Here is a 14,523-nt window from a genome sequence, read left to right as displayed (position 1 = left end):
ATCTTAAGTTTAAGGAACTTTAGCACTTAGCAGAATCTAACACAACAGATGTTCAATACATGTTTGAGTTAAACCACATCTAAACAGTTGCTTAACATTGACAGGCATTATTATTTCATGAATTTTAGCTAACATCAACTTGTGTCAGGAAGAATTTGGAAGCCATTATACATAAAACGAAATTGTGTATAACAGTGTACAACAAATAAGCTAAGCTTCAATGTAATTCTACCAAAATGATCAATGATCTAAATCTGTTGACAGACATTATTATCATGCCTTGAGTACGGAAGGGAATTATGAATCCAAAGACTAACAAGTTTGACTAATAATGGGATTTGGGATGAAGTGTCCCCTTATCTGTAGTCTACCTTTGCCTTTCCTTTTTATTCCATGAATTTTAGTTGAGCATAAGCCTAGTATCAATTCCTGTCAAGGCCAATCTACTTTACTCTGTGTTTTACTTATTAATACTTGGATTTTTTCAAACCAATTCCCAGAGTGAATATTTAGCCAAATTCTTTGGTAATATGTTATGAAAGGAAAGAAATTCATAATGAATCAGAGCTTTAGGAAAAAATTTTTCTTTACAGAAAGGAGGTTATGACACTAATCCCTCACCTTTACTCCTTCCCCCAATTTTTTTCGGAGGAAAAGGGCATTAGGAATGGGAGTTGAGTGAGGAAATACAAACACAGAATCACAGCTGATTGGGATATTTGCTATTTTACTGTTAATCTGACACATCTAAACCAAAGCATTCACAATACTTGATATACTTTTAAGGGAATCATATACAATAATCTTAGACATAACCACAGAACAAGCAGAACAATTAAAACTACATAAGGCCTTAAAATATAACCACAGTGTGTATTATTTCAATATTCATTCATTTACAAATTAGACTACATACCATTAATTTTATTTGTACTTTTCTTTCATAGTTTTATTCAGGCAAGATTCATCCAAGGAAAAGGCAACTTACAGTTTTGTTTTTCTGCATTTTTTTTTTAAACTACATTAGTTAATACAAAAGTGTTAATGTTCTCTTTTCTTTCTCTTCTACTAAGGAGTAAGTTAGTAATATTCTCAGATGGCAGCCAAAACCAGAGGTTCTATACTTCAAAAACAGCCAAAGGAAACCTGAATGGGGCACAGCAGCAAATCTGCATGTGATACTGAATAAAACAAAACTAAATGAACTTTCAGGTTTCCATACTATTAAGAGTACTGCATTTCTACACAATCATTCAAAGGTTTAAAAAAATCATTCTAGATATTCTAACATCTTCGAAATTTCTAATATGAGAATTTAAACAGTTGCCTCATGGTACTGATCTCGTGACTCAAAGCCAGTTAAAATTCAGTGTTATCCGTGACTTTCCCTTTATAAAGTAACCAGTTGGTAAATTAATACACAAGGGGCAAAAATGAAGCCTAACACTGTCATGAACAAAAATAGAAAATGTAAGATTAGCCATTAGGATACGGATACAAAAATGGAAACAAATAACTTTTAACCATTAACCCTGCACAACAGGGTCTCGGTCAACTCTAAGAACTAGTATGTTCTCATAGTATTTACTACAATTTATTTTAACACGACTATTTGCACTTTTTTAGATGTACATTTTTTGAAAGAATATTACATTAGTGCAACAAGGGTTAATACATTGAGATGTTTTAAAAAATATTTATAAATTCATTTCTGGTATGTGAAAGCATTTGGCAATATTTTTACAGCATTTGATTTTTTACAGAATTAAAATTTCATACAGTACTCATCTTGGTGGTTTTTGTTTCTTTTTTAAAAAAAATTCACATAAAATATATAAATTACACAGCTTGACTGCATGATACTGTTATTTCCAGTTTTACACTGGTAGTTAAAACCTTCATTAATTCTGTTAACAAATCATACCTGTACATTTATGAAGGCAACTAACATGATTTGCAAACAAAACCTTCAGGTTTTATGTTATTTACCAAGGTGTCCAGTTCAGCATCAAAACAAAACACAGTGTGCAAATCTACAAAGTAATTTACAAATTCACTAGTTCGTGTGACACAAACTGTTTCAATCGTTCAAGGTACTGTCCATAAAGTTCCACATCATTGTGACCTGCTCCTTCAACCCAGAGAGGCTCCACAGGTCTTTGGCAGCGTTCAAATAATGCGAGGCCATGTGAAAAGTCAATGACTTCATCTTCAGTTCCATGAATTATTAACACTGGTGAGGTTATTTTAGAGACTTTGTCAATGCTGTGAGGAAAAGGGGAAAAGTAAGCTAGCTATATAAATGAACAATGGACCTTTTGCTATAAAAGAGGTGAGATTATTCAGTCATTAAAAATGTCTCTGAATCAGCTCAGAAGAGAGATTGGTTTTTTCTTGGCTTTCAAATCATGGTATAGCAGGTTGAAAGATCAGAGACTAAAGATAAAGAATTAAAAAACCTGGGTTTGAGTTGTGCCTCTCCCATTTACCAGCTTTGTGACCTAGGGCAAGTCACTTCACATTACTGGTTCTTAAGGGGATAGATAAGAGATTGAATCCCCTTTCAGTTCTAATATGCTGTGGAAAAATCAGATTTTGCATATTATTTAGACTAGTATACTCTATTATAAAGTTCTTCATGAGGCAGAATATAATTGATTGCAATAAAACTACATAAGATCACTTCTGTTACACCAAAAATCTACTAAACCAGATACTTACATTAGGAATTTACGTATCAGAAGCTAATATTTTGTATAAAGAAACAAGCAAGAGGCCAAGGGAAAAATCCTCCTTTCATATACATTGTTCCTCCAAGCTCGATGAGGAAGCTGAGTTTATATCTAACTATTCCTAGAGGATCACTCAATAAATGTTGCTACCATACTAAATTTCTTGTGACAGTGATCAAAGGCAGCCCCCAGAACTTGCACAATAAGGAGTTGAGGAAATGAGGGATTGTTTACTCTAGCAGAGTTACAACAGTCCAATGGTTTCCTCTGCTAGGAATCCAAATCATTAAGTACTATGCATTACAGGGTTGGACAGAGAGTAACAAGTCATGTAACAGGAAAGATATTCTTCCCGTCTTCTATCTTCCGTAGTACCTAGCCTCTTTGGGCAGTTAGTAGGTTACTTGGAAACCGTATCCAGAACTACAGGATAGGAAATAATTAGCAAAGCAGTATTTACTAAGACTCTGAAACAGAAATGACTTGTTAAGTAAGTAGTCCTCTCTGGGTCATCACTGTTGAGGACCTGAACAGATTCAGGATGTAACAGTCTTGTTGCTAGATCATTTCCTATTTATGTTCTTGTAAAAATTTTAAAGTATTCGGCTAAGAAAGCAAGCTTTTTGTTCTAACCGCTGACCATTATATGTCTGTCTTTTGAAAGATCATTATTAAGAACAGAAAAATGGTTTTTCAGAGCCGTAACAAAAAATCCTTTTCTGCTCTGTAACTATTTCAACAAGAATGTTCTCACTGTGACTTCCTCCCGCAAACTATCAAAAAGCATAAGCAGCCAATATTTTCTATTTAAAAACAAATATCTACTTAGAAGTTAATCTCTTCACAAGATTATTCTGATGTGAGTAAGGCTCATACTCTGAATAAGGCTTATTGGTACCGAACTAAGGATAATAAGAATGTTTAAAAATTTTTTAATCAAATCTGTTGTATCATAACAATAATAGCTAATATTTACAATGCCTTAACAGTTTGCAAAGCATTCAAGATACCACCTCACTTGATCCTCACTTCTATTATTAGCCCTCTTACAGGCTAGTAAATTGAAGCTGAGAGAGGGTAAGGGACTTGCTCAGGGTAAGAGGATTCAAACTCAGGTCATCCCAACTTCAAGTCCAGTGTGCTGTCCACTAAACCACACTTCACTATAATGGGTGTACCAATACAAATCAATTATCTTTTCTCCAACTCCCAGTTATACAGAGTTGTCCAGGGCACTGAGAGATTAAATACCTTGCCTAGGGTTACAAAGAGTCAGAACCCACATCTTGACTCCAAGACCAGCTTTCTTTCCCACTATGACATACCACCTCTTCTTAAAAAGAAGCTTTAAAGGTCTCAAATTTTAGAATAGAAATCCATATTCTTGCCCAATAGTTTTTGGCAATTAATAGTCTGTCCATTGTTGAATCAGGGTAAGAGAAAGAAGCTAGCCATACCCTAGATGTGTGAGTAAGCTGGCCTAAGCAGCACAATCACTCCCTCCCTCTACACATTGCCTTGGCTAAAGCACAAATGCTTAGTTCTAACACTGCTCACTTACTACGACAAGTTAACTGGGAGCCTAGTCATACCCTATCAGCTTCCTCCTTTCAAGCCACCAGTCTAGATGGTTATTTTTTAAAAGAACCTTTCTTTGGAATGATTCGGCTCTCATACAGAATCACTGGTTTTTGGCCTGTCATTCACAAAACACTGTGCTACTGCCAATGAAAAAAAGGAAATAGACTGAAATGTGACAATTCTTTCCTCTTAACAAATCTTTGTCATAGAAAGCTACTAATTTTTCTTAAATGTTCTAAGGACCAAGTAAGAAATATCACTTTTCCTTTGAAAGTCTAAAAGAGAGCAGAATAGCTGAAGAGATTAAAACTTGAGTTCCTACAAAGTTCTTTTATTACTGTATCATCAGTAGCCTTTGTGGGATAAGATTAACTTTTCCCCTAATTTACTCACCTTTTACACTAAATGTAGTGAATACCCAAGGTGACAGAATATTTTATATTATTGCTTTATCTTGAAATTTTACCCCCCAAAATATTAAATTGTTTTGAATATTGCCACTTACTTTGGGAATGCATCAAAGCAGTAAGTCTTCTTAGTATCTGGAAAAGCTACCCGCATTCCTGAGGTCAGAGGGGAATGAAGAATGACAGCAGCACTCTCGTAACGGGCAGCAAGATCCACAGATGGTACTGTTCCTATACTCTGGCCATATATAATCACATTTTCAGGGCGGATACCATACCTACAAAGTTCAGAAGTTTTAAAAAAACAGATTTTTACTTTTTTAAAAAAAGAATTTGTACTTATCAATTGGTTGAATATCATAAATGCTAGTTATAGACATCCAGTGTCATTTTTGACTCTTCCTTCTCCCCATATCCAGTCAGTTGCTAAATCCTATCAATTCTACCTAGTTATCTTCAACATCCTTCTCTCTTCTCACCTTGTCACCATTCTTGTTCAATCCCCTACGACCACTCAACTAGACTATTTGTAACAGCATTCTAAATTGGCCCCACAGCTTTGCTTCTATGCTCTCCAACCCCTCCAATTTATCCTCCATGAAGTTGACAAAAACTTCCTAAGTTTTTCCTTCCTAAGGCATAGTAGTGACCAGAATATTCCCCTGGTTAAAAACCTTTAGTATCTTTGCTTCCAATAAAGATATTAAATCCATATCCTAGAATGTAGACCCGCTACAGTTTAGGGCCAGCCTACTTTTCAAGTCTAATCTCAACTCTTTTTCCCTTCCCACAGAATGGACCACAACTCACAGTCATGCCATCTTTCTGCCTATGTTCACTTGCAGAAGTTGCCTCATGTCAGAAAAGCACACTCTAGTACATTTTTCATAATTCTTATCTTCAAGAAGAGTGGACACCTCCTCTATGAAGCCTTTCTTGATTCCTTCAGAATACCCTCCCTTAACCCTAGAGCTCCTTGACCTTGGATTTTTTACTCATTCAGATACATGTATCCCCCTAACAAAAAGCAAGCTGCTTGAAGACAAGGATTGTTTTTCCTTTGAATCTCCGAAAGATGTGCCTAGCCTCCTCCCTGTTATATAAGACACCTAATAAACTCACCCTTCTTACTCTGGTTCATAAAATATTTAGATAGTCATAATTAATTTATCTTAAAATAATTCATACTACTATCCTGCTTGTTTATTTTAAACTAGATCATTGATAGGATTTTAAGGGACTGCATTTACATTTAACCAAACACAAAAACCCTTGATTTTTCTCATTAATTTGTTTCTAAACCTGAAACAAGCATTGTAATATGAAATGAATGAGTTTTTGGCAAACAGTACATGAGTGCTCAATCACTTTTTTCTTTGAGACCTCATAGAATTTGAAGGTCAAAAGAGAGATCCCTTTTCCAATGAGTAAAAAAAAGGCACAGTTAAAAAGGTGACACAATTACTTAAGGAAATATTTTCTAGGTTGCCTAAATCTACTTATAAAGATGTTCATGTTTAAATAATCTTTTAAAAAGATAAGAGAGAAAATGAAAAGCAAATGTTCATTTTATAAGATAAAGGAAATTTATGGCCAGAAAGAATCTTATAAATCCATCTAGTCTAACCTTTTTCATTTTCTAAATGAGAGAAGTCAGACTCGGAGAAGTAAAGTGATTTGCTGAAGACTACAACTCAGTTTTCAACTTTATAGTCAAATCAAGAACACTTTTCACTATACCAAACTGCTTTTATGGCAATATGTTGAAAGACAGGGGGAATGAGATGAAATTATTCAATAAAAGAATGCTTTAAGGTACTCCACTGATTTATTTACAGTCACTGATAATGGAACATGGTAAAAAAAATATTAAGAAACAATTGTAAATCACCTTTTTTTTGCCCTTGTATAATCTGAGGTGTGGGTGAAATGAGGAAATATTAAGAAAGTTGTTCGCAAAAAGGAAAAGGTATTTTTTGCTAGTTATGAAATATTGAATTCTACCCCTAAAGCGTCCTCTAAAATAAGTAACTGTTTCACCAGAAATAACAGTTTTAATATGGTATATATGAAGGGCTACTTTAGTATTAAGAGGTGCTATATGGTGCTATAGTCAACAAGGTGCTTTTATAAATTGGGAGATGACTTTTTTGAGCTCTTGAGCTGGTAAATAAAACTTAAAATTTAAAGAAGAGTAAACAATAAGGCACAGGATTGTAACTATGTTATGGTTCAACTACTAATTCTCCAAATACCATGGGGCCTTGAGTATATATATATGCAGAAGAAGAAAGGAAAGTCAATTAATATCTAACTATGGGGTTCCCAGGCATGAAAGTTTCTTCAGGTTTGGTTTCAATGGAAACGATAGCACAAATCCATTTACTGGACCAAATGAACTCTTATGGTCTCATCTCAACTCTATTCCTTTCAGATTCTAATCAGCCAAAAAAAAAAAAAAAAAAAATTAGCATAAAAATAATTGAGTTGCCTGAAAATTCAATGGCAGAATCAGAATTTGTATCTTAGTTTCAATGTGCTTAATTAATGGAACCATGCTGCTACTTTTATATAAAATTAACTCCTATGAAGTAAAAATTTAAATACTATTGTAGAAAGAACAGTGGTATAGAAAAAAAAAATACCAAACTGGTCTGGGAGTTGGGACACCTGGGCTTTTACTTCCACCTCTGCCATTATCTAGCAAACATACAGCAAGTCCCTTAACCTATATAGGTCTGTTCCCTCACAGACAGAGACTGGAGAAGATGACCTGTAAGGTCCCTATGTAGCCATAAAATTCTGTGATTTTGTAATTCTAAGGGCTGAAAACAAATACAAAGCACTAATAACCAATCTTTCACATTAGGGAATAAATTAATTTGATACAAGGTAAAGAGAACAGAAAAAGGAAAGAACAGAAATAGGTCAATGAAATTTAAAACTTAATGCTTAAAACTCAAAGTATCAATTTGAAATTTTAACATTTAACTCCTCCCCCATACACAGAAAAGCAATACACCACAGTGACTGGAGAGCTGGCCTCTAAAACAATAAGATGTGTTTCAAGTCACACCTCTGACATATTTCCTGGATGTGTGACCCTGGGCAAGTAAGTCACTTAATCTCTCAGTGCTCTAGGCAACTCTCTAAGACTCTTAAGTTGCAGAGATGATACCAACCTGCCTTAGTAAAAGGAGATTCCTCACCTGGGAGTTCCCTATACCAATAGAATCACAGGTTCAGTTTCCATTTCTAATACACACGGTATATGTCACATCATAGCCTTACTTAATAATTAGGGAAGCAATGTAGCCTGATAAAATATATTTGATAAACACTGCCACAATTTGGGACATATAGGAGGTTCTTAGTACCTAGATAATGCAATTTCTTTAATCACTGAGTATTCTCATAAAAACAGAGATTTGCCTTTTATTTTAGTTTCCTATCTAAACAAGGAAAATCTAATTGCTAGGGAAAATGTGTATTCATCTTTATTAATTTATAATGTTAGGCACAACTTTTAAATCACATTTTCTTTTGAATGCGAATAGTGTAACTAACAGATGTGTCTGCTGAGGGGGAGGAGCAGAGGGAAGAAATCACTAGGAACTTTGTAAATTCCTATTTTTTGTTGTTATTTTGAGACTGCTCATTTTATCTTGACCAAACTGAAACTGCAGTAGCCATACATGGGACTGATCCTCATGTAAGTACTGATCAAATCTCAGTTTCTTTCAACACGAACCAGTTTGCCTCTCCTTAGGCAGCTTAGTGGTTCTACACACCTGGAGGCCCACTATATTGGTTCTAGTCTTAGTGCAGACTCCTGCCTGGCCAGTCCTACTGGATCTCTGAACTTCCAAACTCAAGTAATCCACCAATCTCAGCCCCCTCCAGTAGCAGGGACAACAGGCATGTGCCACCATCCTTGGTTTCTTATGTTTTTGGATGGCAATTTAAAAACTAAACAAATATTTACTTAAACTGGTCTATCATGTTCATGGTATTTAAAAGTTGAGTACACAAATATTCACATTTACCTTGTTCTAAGAGCCAACCAAGCTGCATCAACGTCTGCATAAAGGTTCTTCTCTGTTGGTTTCCCAGAACTTGCTCCGTATCCAGAATAATCATATGAAAATATATTGCAATTAATCCGTGAACCCAGTCCTATGTAAAAACTGCTCATCTGACCAAGGTCAACAGCATTTCCATGTGAAAAGAGTAAAGTATATTTGGCATTGGGCGAGCAACGCACAAACATACAGGCAATCCTGTTACCTTTACTGGTTCTAGTCATAAAACACTCAATAGCATCTTTTTCTCTAGAAGAGTACTGCCAGTCTGCTCTTTCTGAAAGATGTAGGGTCCAGCGACTTCCACTTTCATCACACATCAGAGTATAAGTAGGGTCAGGTGGTAAAAATGCTAATTTAGAAGCAATTTTCCCTGGGCAGGGTGGACAGCAGAAGAGGCAACATAGTTCACCAAATGAAAGATTATTCATCTTCTATTCTGTAAAAGAAAAGGCAATTATAATTGACTTTTCAATCACTAAATATGAGATTTGTACATTATTACATTGCAATATAAAGACAAAAGTGAAATAAGTCGTGGCAGGTTTTATGGTTTTAAGGATCCAGGCAAGTGTGATTTTTGAGAAATAGAAATTCTGTAAAGCAATAGTCGGGCAAGTTGCCTTGGCAGGGTCATATTCAACTGATGAAAAAAAGTCACTGCTCTTTGAAATTTCAAACTGAAATGAATAATGTCTACTTCACAAAGGTGGGAAATAAAGTACAATAGTCACATGGATAACAACTGATACATGGAGCTTTAAGGTTTATAAAGTGTTTCACTGTCTACCATCAAATATGAGCCTCACAACATTCTGTGAGGCAGAACTAAAGATTATCACTCTCATTTTTTAGATGAAGAGAACCTGAAGCTCAGAGAAGTTAAGGGACTAGCTCATGGTGAGAGTTTTAATATGTGTCTCCAACTCCTTATCCATTAAGCCACATTTACATTTTGGACATAATAGAAAGTCTTTAATGTATTTTATAGCTTTTAATGTTTGTAAAATATTCAGAATTCTATGGGGGAAAGATATGATCAAAAAGATAGAATGCACAATCTTAATCACTTAGAATTTGTTCATCTCAGATGGGATAGACCTCTTACATACTTCTGGACAAAGATTCCTTTGTGTCAAATGTATGGCAAAATTTACTGGAAGTAGGAGTTACTCTAAGGAAGACAGGACACAAAAATGTATTATTGGATGAAGAAGACATATCTACTAAGAAATAAGGAGAAATTTTAAAATAGCTGAAACATGACAATATTTTAATTTTCATGTAAAGTATCAACTTCCTGAGGAGCAGAAATAAAAATTTTTCCTTGGTCTCTCTTTTTCATCCTTCCTTTATCCTCCTGTACTAGGTGCAAAATAGAAGCATCAAAAAATAAACCAACTACAAAAACCCCACGTAAGCTGTGGCTCCTACTTCTAGATATAGCCCACCTTTAAGGAGTGTGCCTTAAAGATGCTATTTGTATTGAAACCAATAAAACCACTTTTGTGGAATGACTGAAACGAATAACCCGTATTGTAGATTAGAAATGCTAGATCCCTAATACTGAATGAGATTTACTTGTTCCCAATGGAACTAGCTGGTCACACAATGTGCACTTTTCTTAAATCTAAATGTCTTTGAATTATACAGTGAAAAGGTGCTAGTAATATAGTTATACACGATTACATGAAAGTCTTGAATTAGCAAATACATTCCTGGGGTATGCAGAATAAAGGGAGAAACTAGGTCAAGGAATATTCTAGGCAAGACAACAGGGAAATCTCCATCGATCACAACCTTGGTATAAATTGTTCTGGTTCTGCTTGTAATTCACTCCATATCGGGCCATATTAAGTCCTCCCAAGTTTCTCTAAATCTTTCCCTTCTTCCTTCCCCATGCCTATTTGGTGTGAGAAGACTTTCCTAAATCAATCGAAAGAATCATACACAGGGTAAACACTCTTCTAAGCCTCAATTTTCTAGCTATCAGAAGTAAGAAGAGTGGTTAGGAGGAAAGAGATGGACAAAAGAATAGACTCTTAAGCCTGCATATTTATCTCCTGAGTTGGTCAGGGCAGAGCTGACAGCTGCAAAAGCTCCTATAGACCTTTCTAGATGTCATGCTGGCTTGATGGGTGCCCCATTTCCTTCTTTCTCCCTGTAGTCTCCAAAACTTGTTTTAAGTACTCCCTTTTTCTACTGTCACCCACCCTTTCTTCTACTTTTCCATTTAGTCTGGACTCTTGAATAAGCAAAGAATCATTGGGTTTTCTAAGGATTTTGAGATCAGAGGGAGAGAGACATTTAGGGAGCGAAAAAACAAAACAAAACCAGAAAGGGACAGTTACAATAAATCTTAAGTCCACAGCAAAAATTATCTTCTTTACCAACTTCTTTTGTTCCTTAACTCAGAAATTACCAATATAAGCAAAGAAAAACTTGACAGAGTAAATATTTTTTAAATAAGTCCACTTACAGACTGGTTAGATTTGCAGATTATAGTGCACCTCCAAAATTGTTTTGCTTCAGCTCACTGCTGGGGATATTAAACTAAGCTTTTCACACTTCTAATTTGAGACAGGGTTGGTGTGTTATTGCTGCTAGGTGTGGTGGGGACCTGCTTTTTTGAAGTCTTCTCTTTGACTCTTAACGCTCAGGTCTGATCCTGAACCATATTTAATCTCCATCACCACCCCAACATATTGTTTATGTCCAACTTTTTGTGACCCTGTGGACCCTACTGTCCATTGGGTTTTCTTGGCAAGGATACTGGAGTGGTCTGCCATTTCCTTCTCCAGTGGATTAAGGCAAACCCTGGTTAAGTGACACGGCCAGGGTCACACAGGACTAAGCATCTGAGGTTGGATTTGAACTTAGGTCTTCCTGACTCAAGGCCCAGCAGTCTCTATCCACTGAGCTATACAGCGGCCCCACCACTCTAATGCTTTGGTAAACTCATGTTTAACGAAGGCTCTTTCCTTCCTATTCCATAGATTCCTCTTCTAGGTTCAGGCCAACTTATACTAACTTTATAGCTGCCTACTTTACCTTTCTTGGAGGGCATAAATCAAGGATATGTGGGTTAAAAGCTTATATTCATAAGCTAAATTACAAGGGTTAGGAGGAATTTTAGAACTAGTTTTGTTCACTCTATCATTTTGCAGATGAGTAAACTCTGGACCAGATTGGCTGAGTGATTTATTCAAGATGGCATGGACCTAGGCTTCTTGCTGACAGGCCACAGCTCTTCCCACTACATCTACTGCTGAAATGGGCTAGTAGCTATCTATACTCATGGCAAACTCAAACTCTTAGCAAAATGAGAAAAAAAAAAGGGCTCAAGAACACCTGCTGAAGTCAAGAATGGAATATGGATGAGAATCTAGAAACTGGGAAGATAAGGGAGGGGAAGGACAGGCTTAGAGAAAATGTGGCCAAAGACAAACATTAAGACAAAATTTTTTCTAGATATGGTCTTAGGCTCAAAATTATCTTCAGCATGTTAGCATACCAGAGGTGGCAACCCTAACATGTAACAAGACTAATTAATAAGCAAGTTGACCTAGCTGGTTTAAGAACCTGTAATTTATATCTCTGTAACAGTTTATACCTCGAGGTCTCCACACATAGTAAAGTAGTACTCTAATTGGTTGGTTGAATACCACCGATGGAGACAAGATGAGAGGAAAAATATTAAAAGGGAGGAGTACTACAGGAAAAGTGAAAGTGGAGAAAGACAACTTTAATCAAATGATGATATCCCTGACTCCTCTGGGCAGTAGGGAAAAAAAAAAAATCACCGGCAAAAGCACTCATAGAAGTTTTCTGTTTGAATTACTCTGGATCCATTTTATCACAGGTTCTTTAAAAATCTCTACTAATCCTGTAGCAAAGTTTAGTCAGTAATTTAAGCAGAGTATAGAAAGGTCAGGCTGTGCGCAAACAAGGAGCTGAAGTAGGCCCTAGGGTACTGCAGTTCTGTTTTTAAGTCCCAATGTCTCTAAGGTTAGAGCTACTTATTTTGGCTACAGGAACATCCAAATAGTAAACTATTTATCCAGGAATTATTTTTGGTTGCTCATGGTGAGTAGCTATTTCCACTTCTAAATTAGATAACACCTACAAAATATGAAAAATATGACACTTGCTACTAGATATTGCATAAACAGCTTTGTAAGACTAAGCACTTGCAGTGATTTAACAGGATATGAATGAGAAGACATTTTGGTTTTGATAAAAACTTTACAATTACTTCTAGTGGTTTTTGATTAAAAAAAAAACACCAAAAGTAAATAAATTCTGCTTAAGTGTGTAAACTTAAATAATTTATTATTATTTTTTAATAAGTCTCTTGTCATAGGGAACAGGTATCGAAGGCAAGAAGATTGAGTTTAAGTACTACTTCCCACATATTGGCTGGGTGAATCTGAGCAAATCAAGACAACTCTCTGAACCTAAAAGTTGCAGAGAAGATACACTGGTAGAGGGAATTCTTCATCGGAAGCTCCCTACACCAATGAATTCAGAAGTTTAATGCCTAACTTTTTTTTCAAGCGAAGCAGTTTGCCATAACGTGACAGAACTTGTTCTATAAGACCTACATTCAAATGCCCTGACAATGTCCCACAGCCAATTCAGGATATTTAAAATAGAACAGATTTTCCCCTGCCACATCCGCCAGTTGACCAAATTTTCCTATGACTTTCAAAGGCACCAGCATCCAGGCTCCCAGGTTTGTAACTTGACATTAACTTTGTCTTCTCATTCTCTTTCACCTCACATAGTTAATCAGTTGCCAAAACTTGCTATTTTACTTTGTTCCAAGAAATTTCCTAAAAGAAGTGGTAATTATTGAAATGTTTGCCCTTGCTCTGTCCTGTTCACTGACAAAACAGAAAGACATTTTTTTCAAACAAAACAGGTAAGTCAATGTTAAAAAATCCTCCTTAAATACTGTAGAAATATCTACTATATTTCTTCCTCCTCTCTTCAGTAATTTGCAGATCAATTCTAATTTTTAAAAGCAATTTATTCAAGAATCTTCCTTCATCGGAACTAGTTATTTCTAGAATTTATTTAATCATTCAAAGTCATACCCTATTACTATCATCTACAAAGGATAACGCAAATTCTGTTCTGACACTGTAATTTTGCTACAGTGAAAATTATCAGAGTTTAGAAAATATAAACTTTTCCCTTCAAGGCAGTAAGATCAAGTATCTCAAAGAGGAGAAACTGGAGAAGGATCAAGCTTATAAAGTATTCCCAGCACCATGATGCATGTATTTTTTTTTTCTTTACCAAGCCCAAACACCTTACCATGCCACTGCTCCTGATAAGAAAAGGACAATGCTTGTAGATGGCAAGCAAACAAGTACTCTCAGATTAAAGTCACATACAGACAGGTTCATTCTTTATGTGTCTAGTGATTGACTCCCACATAAACCCGATTTTGATAAAATGAAAATTTGATCTTGGCACTTCCAAAGGCTTCATAAATTTATGGTTTAAGCTCAAATTAAGTAACAGATGGACAAAAAAATTTTTTATAACCGATCCCATCTTCTATAATGAAAGCCAATTTCACAACCCTTAGTTTACCTGAAGATAAGCTTACTTGTGGTAAAGTAAAACCAAATCAAAACTACTAAGCAAAACTATTCTATTACTAGACAATTTTAAGAACTTGCCTTCCATGAAACAGGACTATTTTTTTGG

General features: G+C 35.5%; 1 protein-coding gene across 2 annotated transcripts in view; it reads right to left on the bottom strand.

Annotated features, from left to right (window-relative positions):
- Positions 1-710: 710 nt before the first annotated feature.
- Positions 711-14,523, bottom strand: part of ABHD17B (abhydrolase domain containing 17B) — a 28,180-nt gene continuing 14,367 nt past the window's right edge. For both annotated transcript variants that reach the window (XM_027839213.1, XM_027839214.1), the window contains exons 2-4: positions 8,767-9,241; positions 4,819-4,998; positions 711-2,265 (exon numbers count right to left, since the gene is read on the bottom strand). In XM_027839213.1, coding sequence (XP_027695014.1) covers positions 2,046-2,265; positions 4,819-4,998; positions 8,767-9,233 — 867 coding nt within the window. In that variant the 5' untranslated portion in view covers positions 9,234-9,241 and the 3' untranslated portion in view covers positions 711-2,045. The remainder of the gene's footprint in view (positions 2,266-4,818; positions 4,999-8,766; positions 9,242-14,523) is intronic.

The sequence above is a fragment of the Vombatus ursinus genome, unplaced genomic scaffold, assembly GCF_900497805.2.
Source record: "Vombatus ursinus unplaced genomic scaffold, bare-nosed wombat genome assembly UNPS02014832.1, whole genome shotgun sequence".
In the NCBI taxonomy this organism is placed as follows: domain Eukaryota; kingdom Metazoa; phylum Chordata; class Mammalia; order Diprotodontia; family Vombatidae; genus Vombatus; species Vombatus ursinus.
Note: the sequence above shows the minus strand (reverse complement) of the source record. Positions and strands in the feature narration are given on the sequence as shown.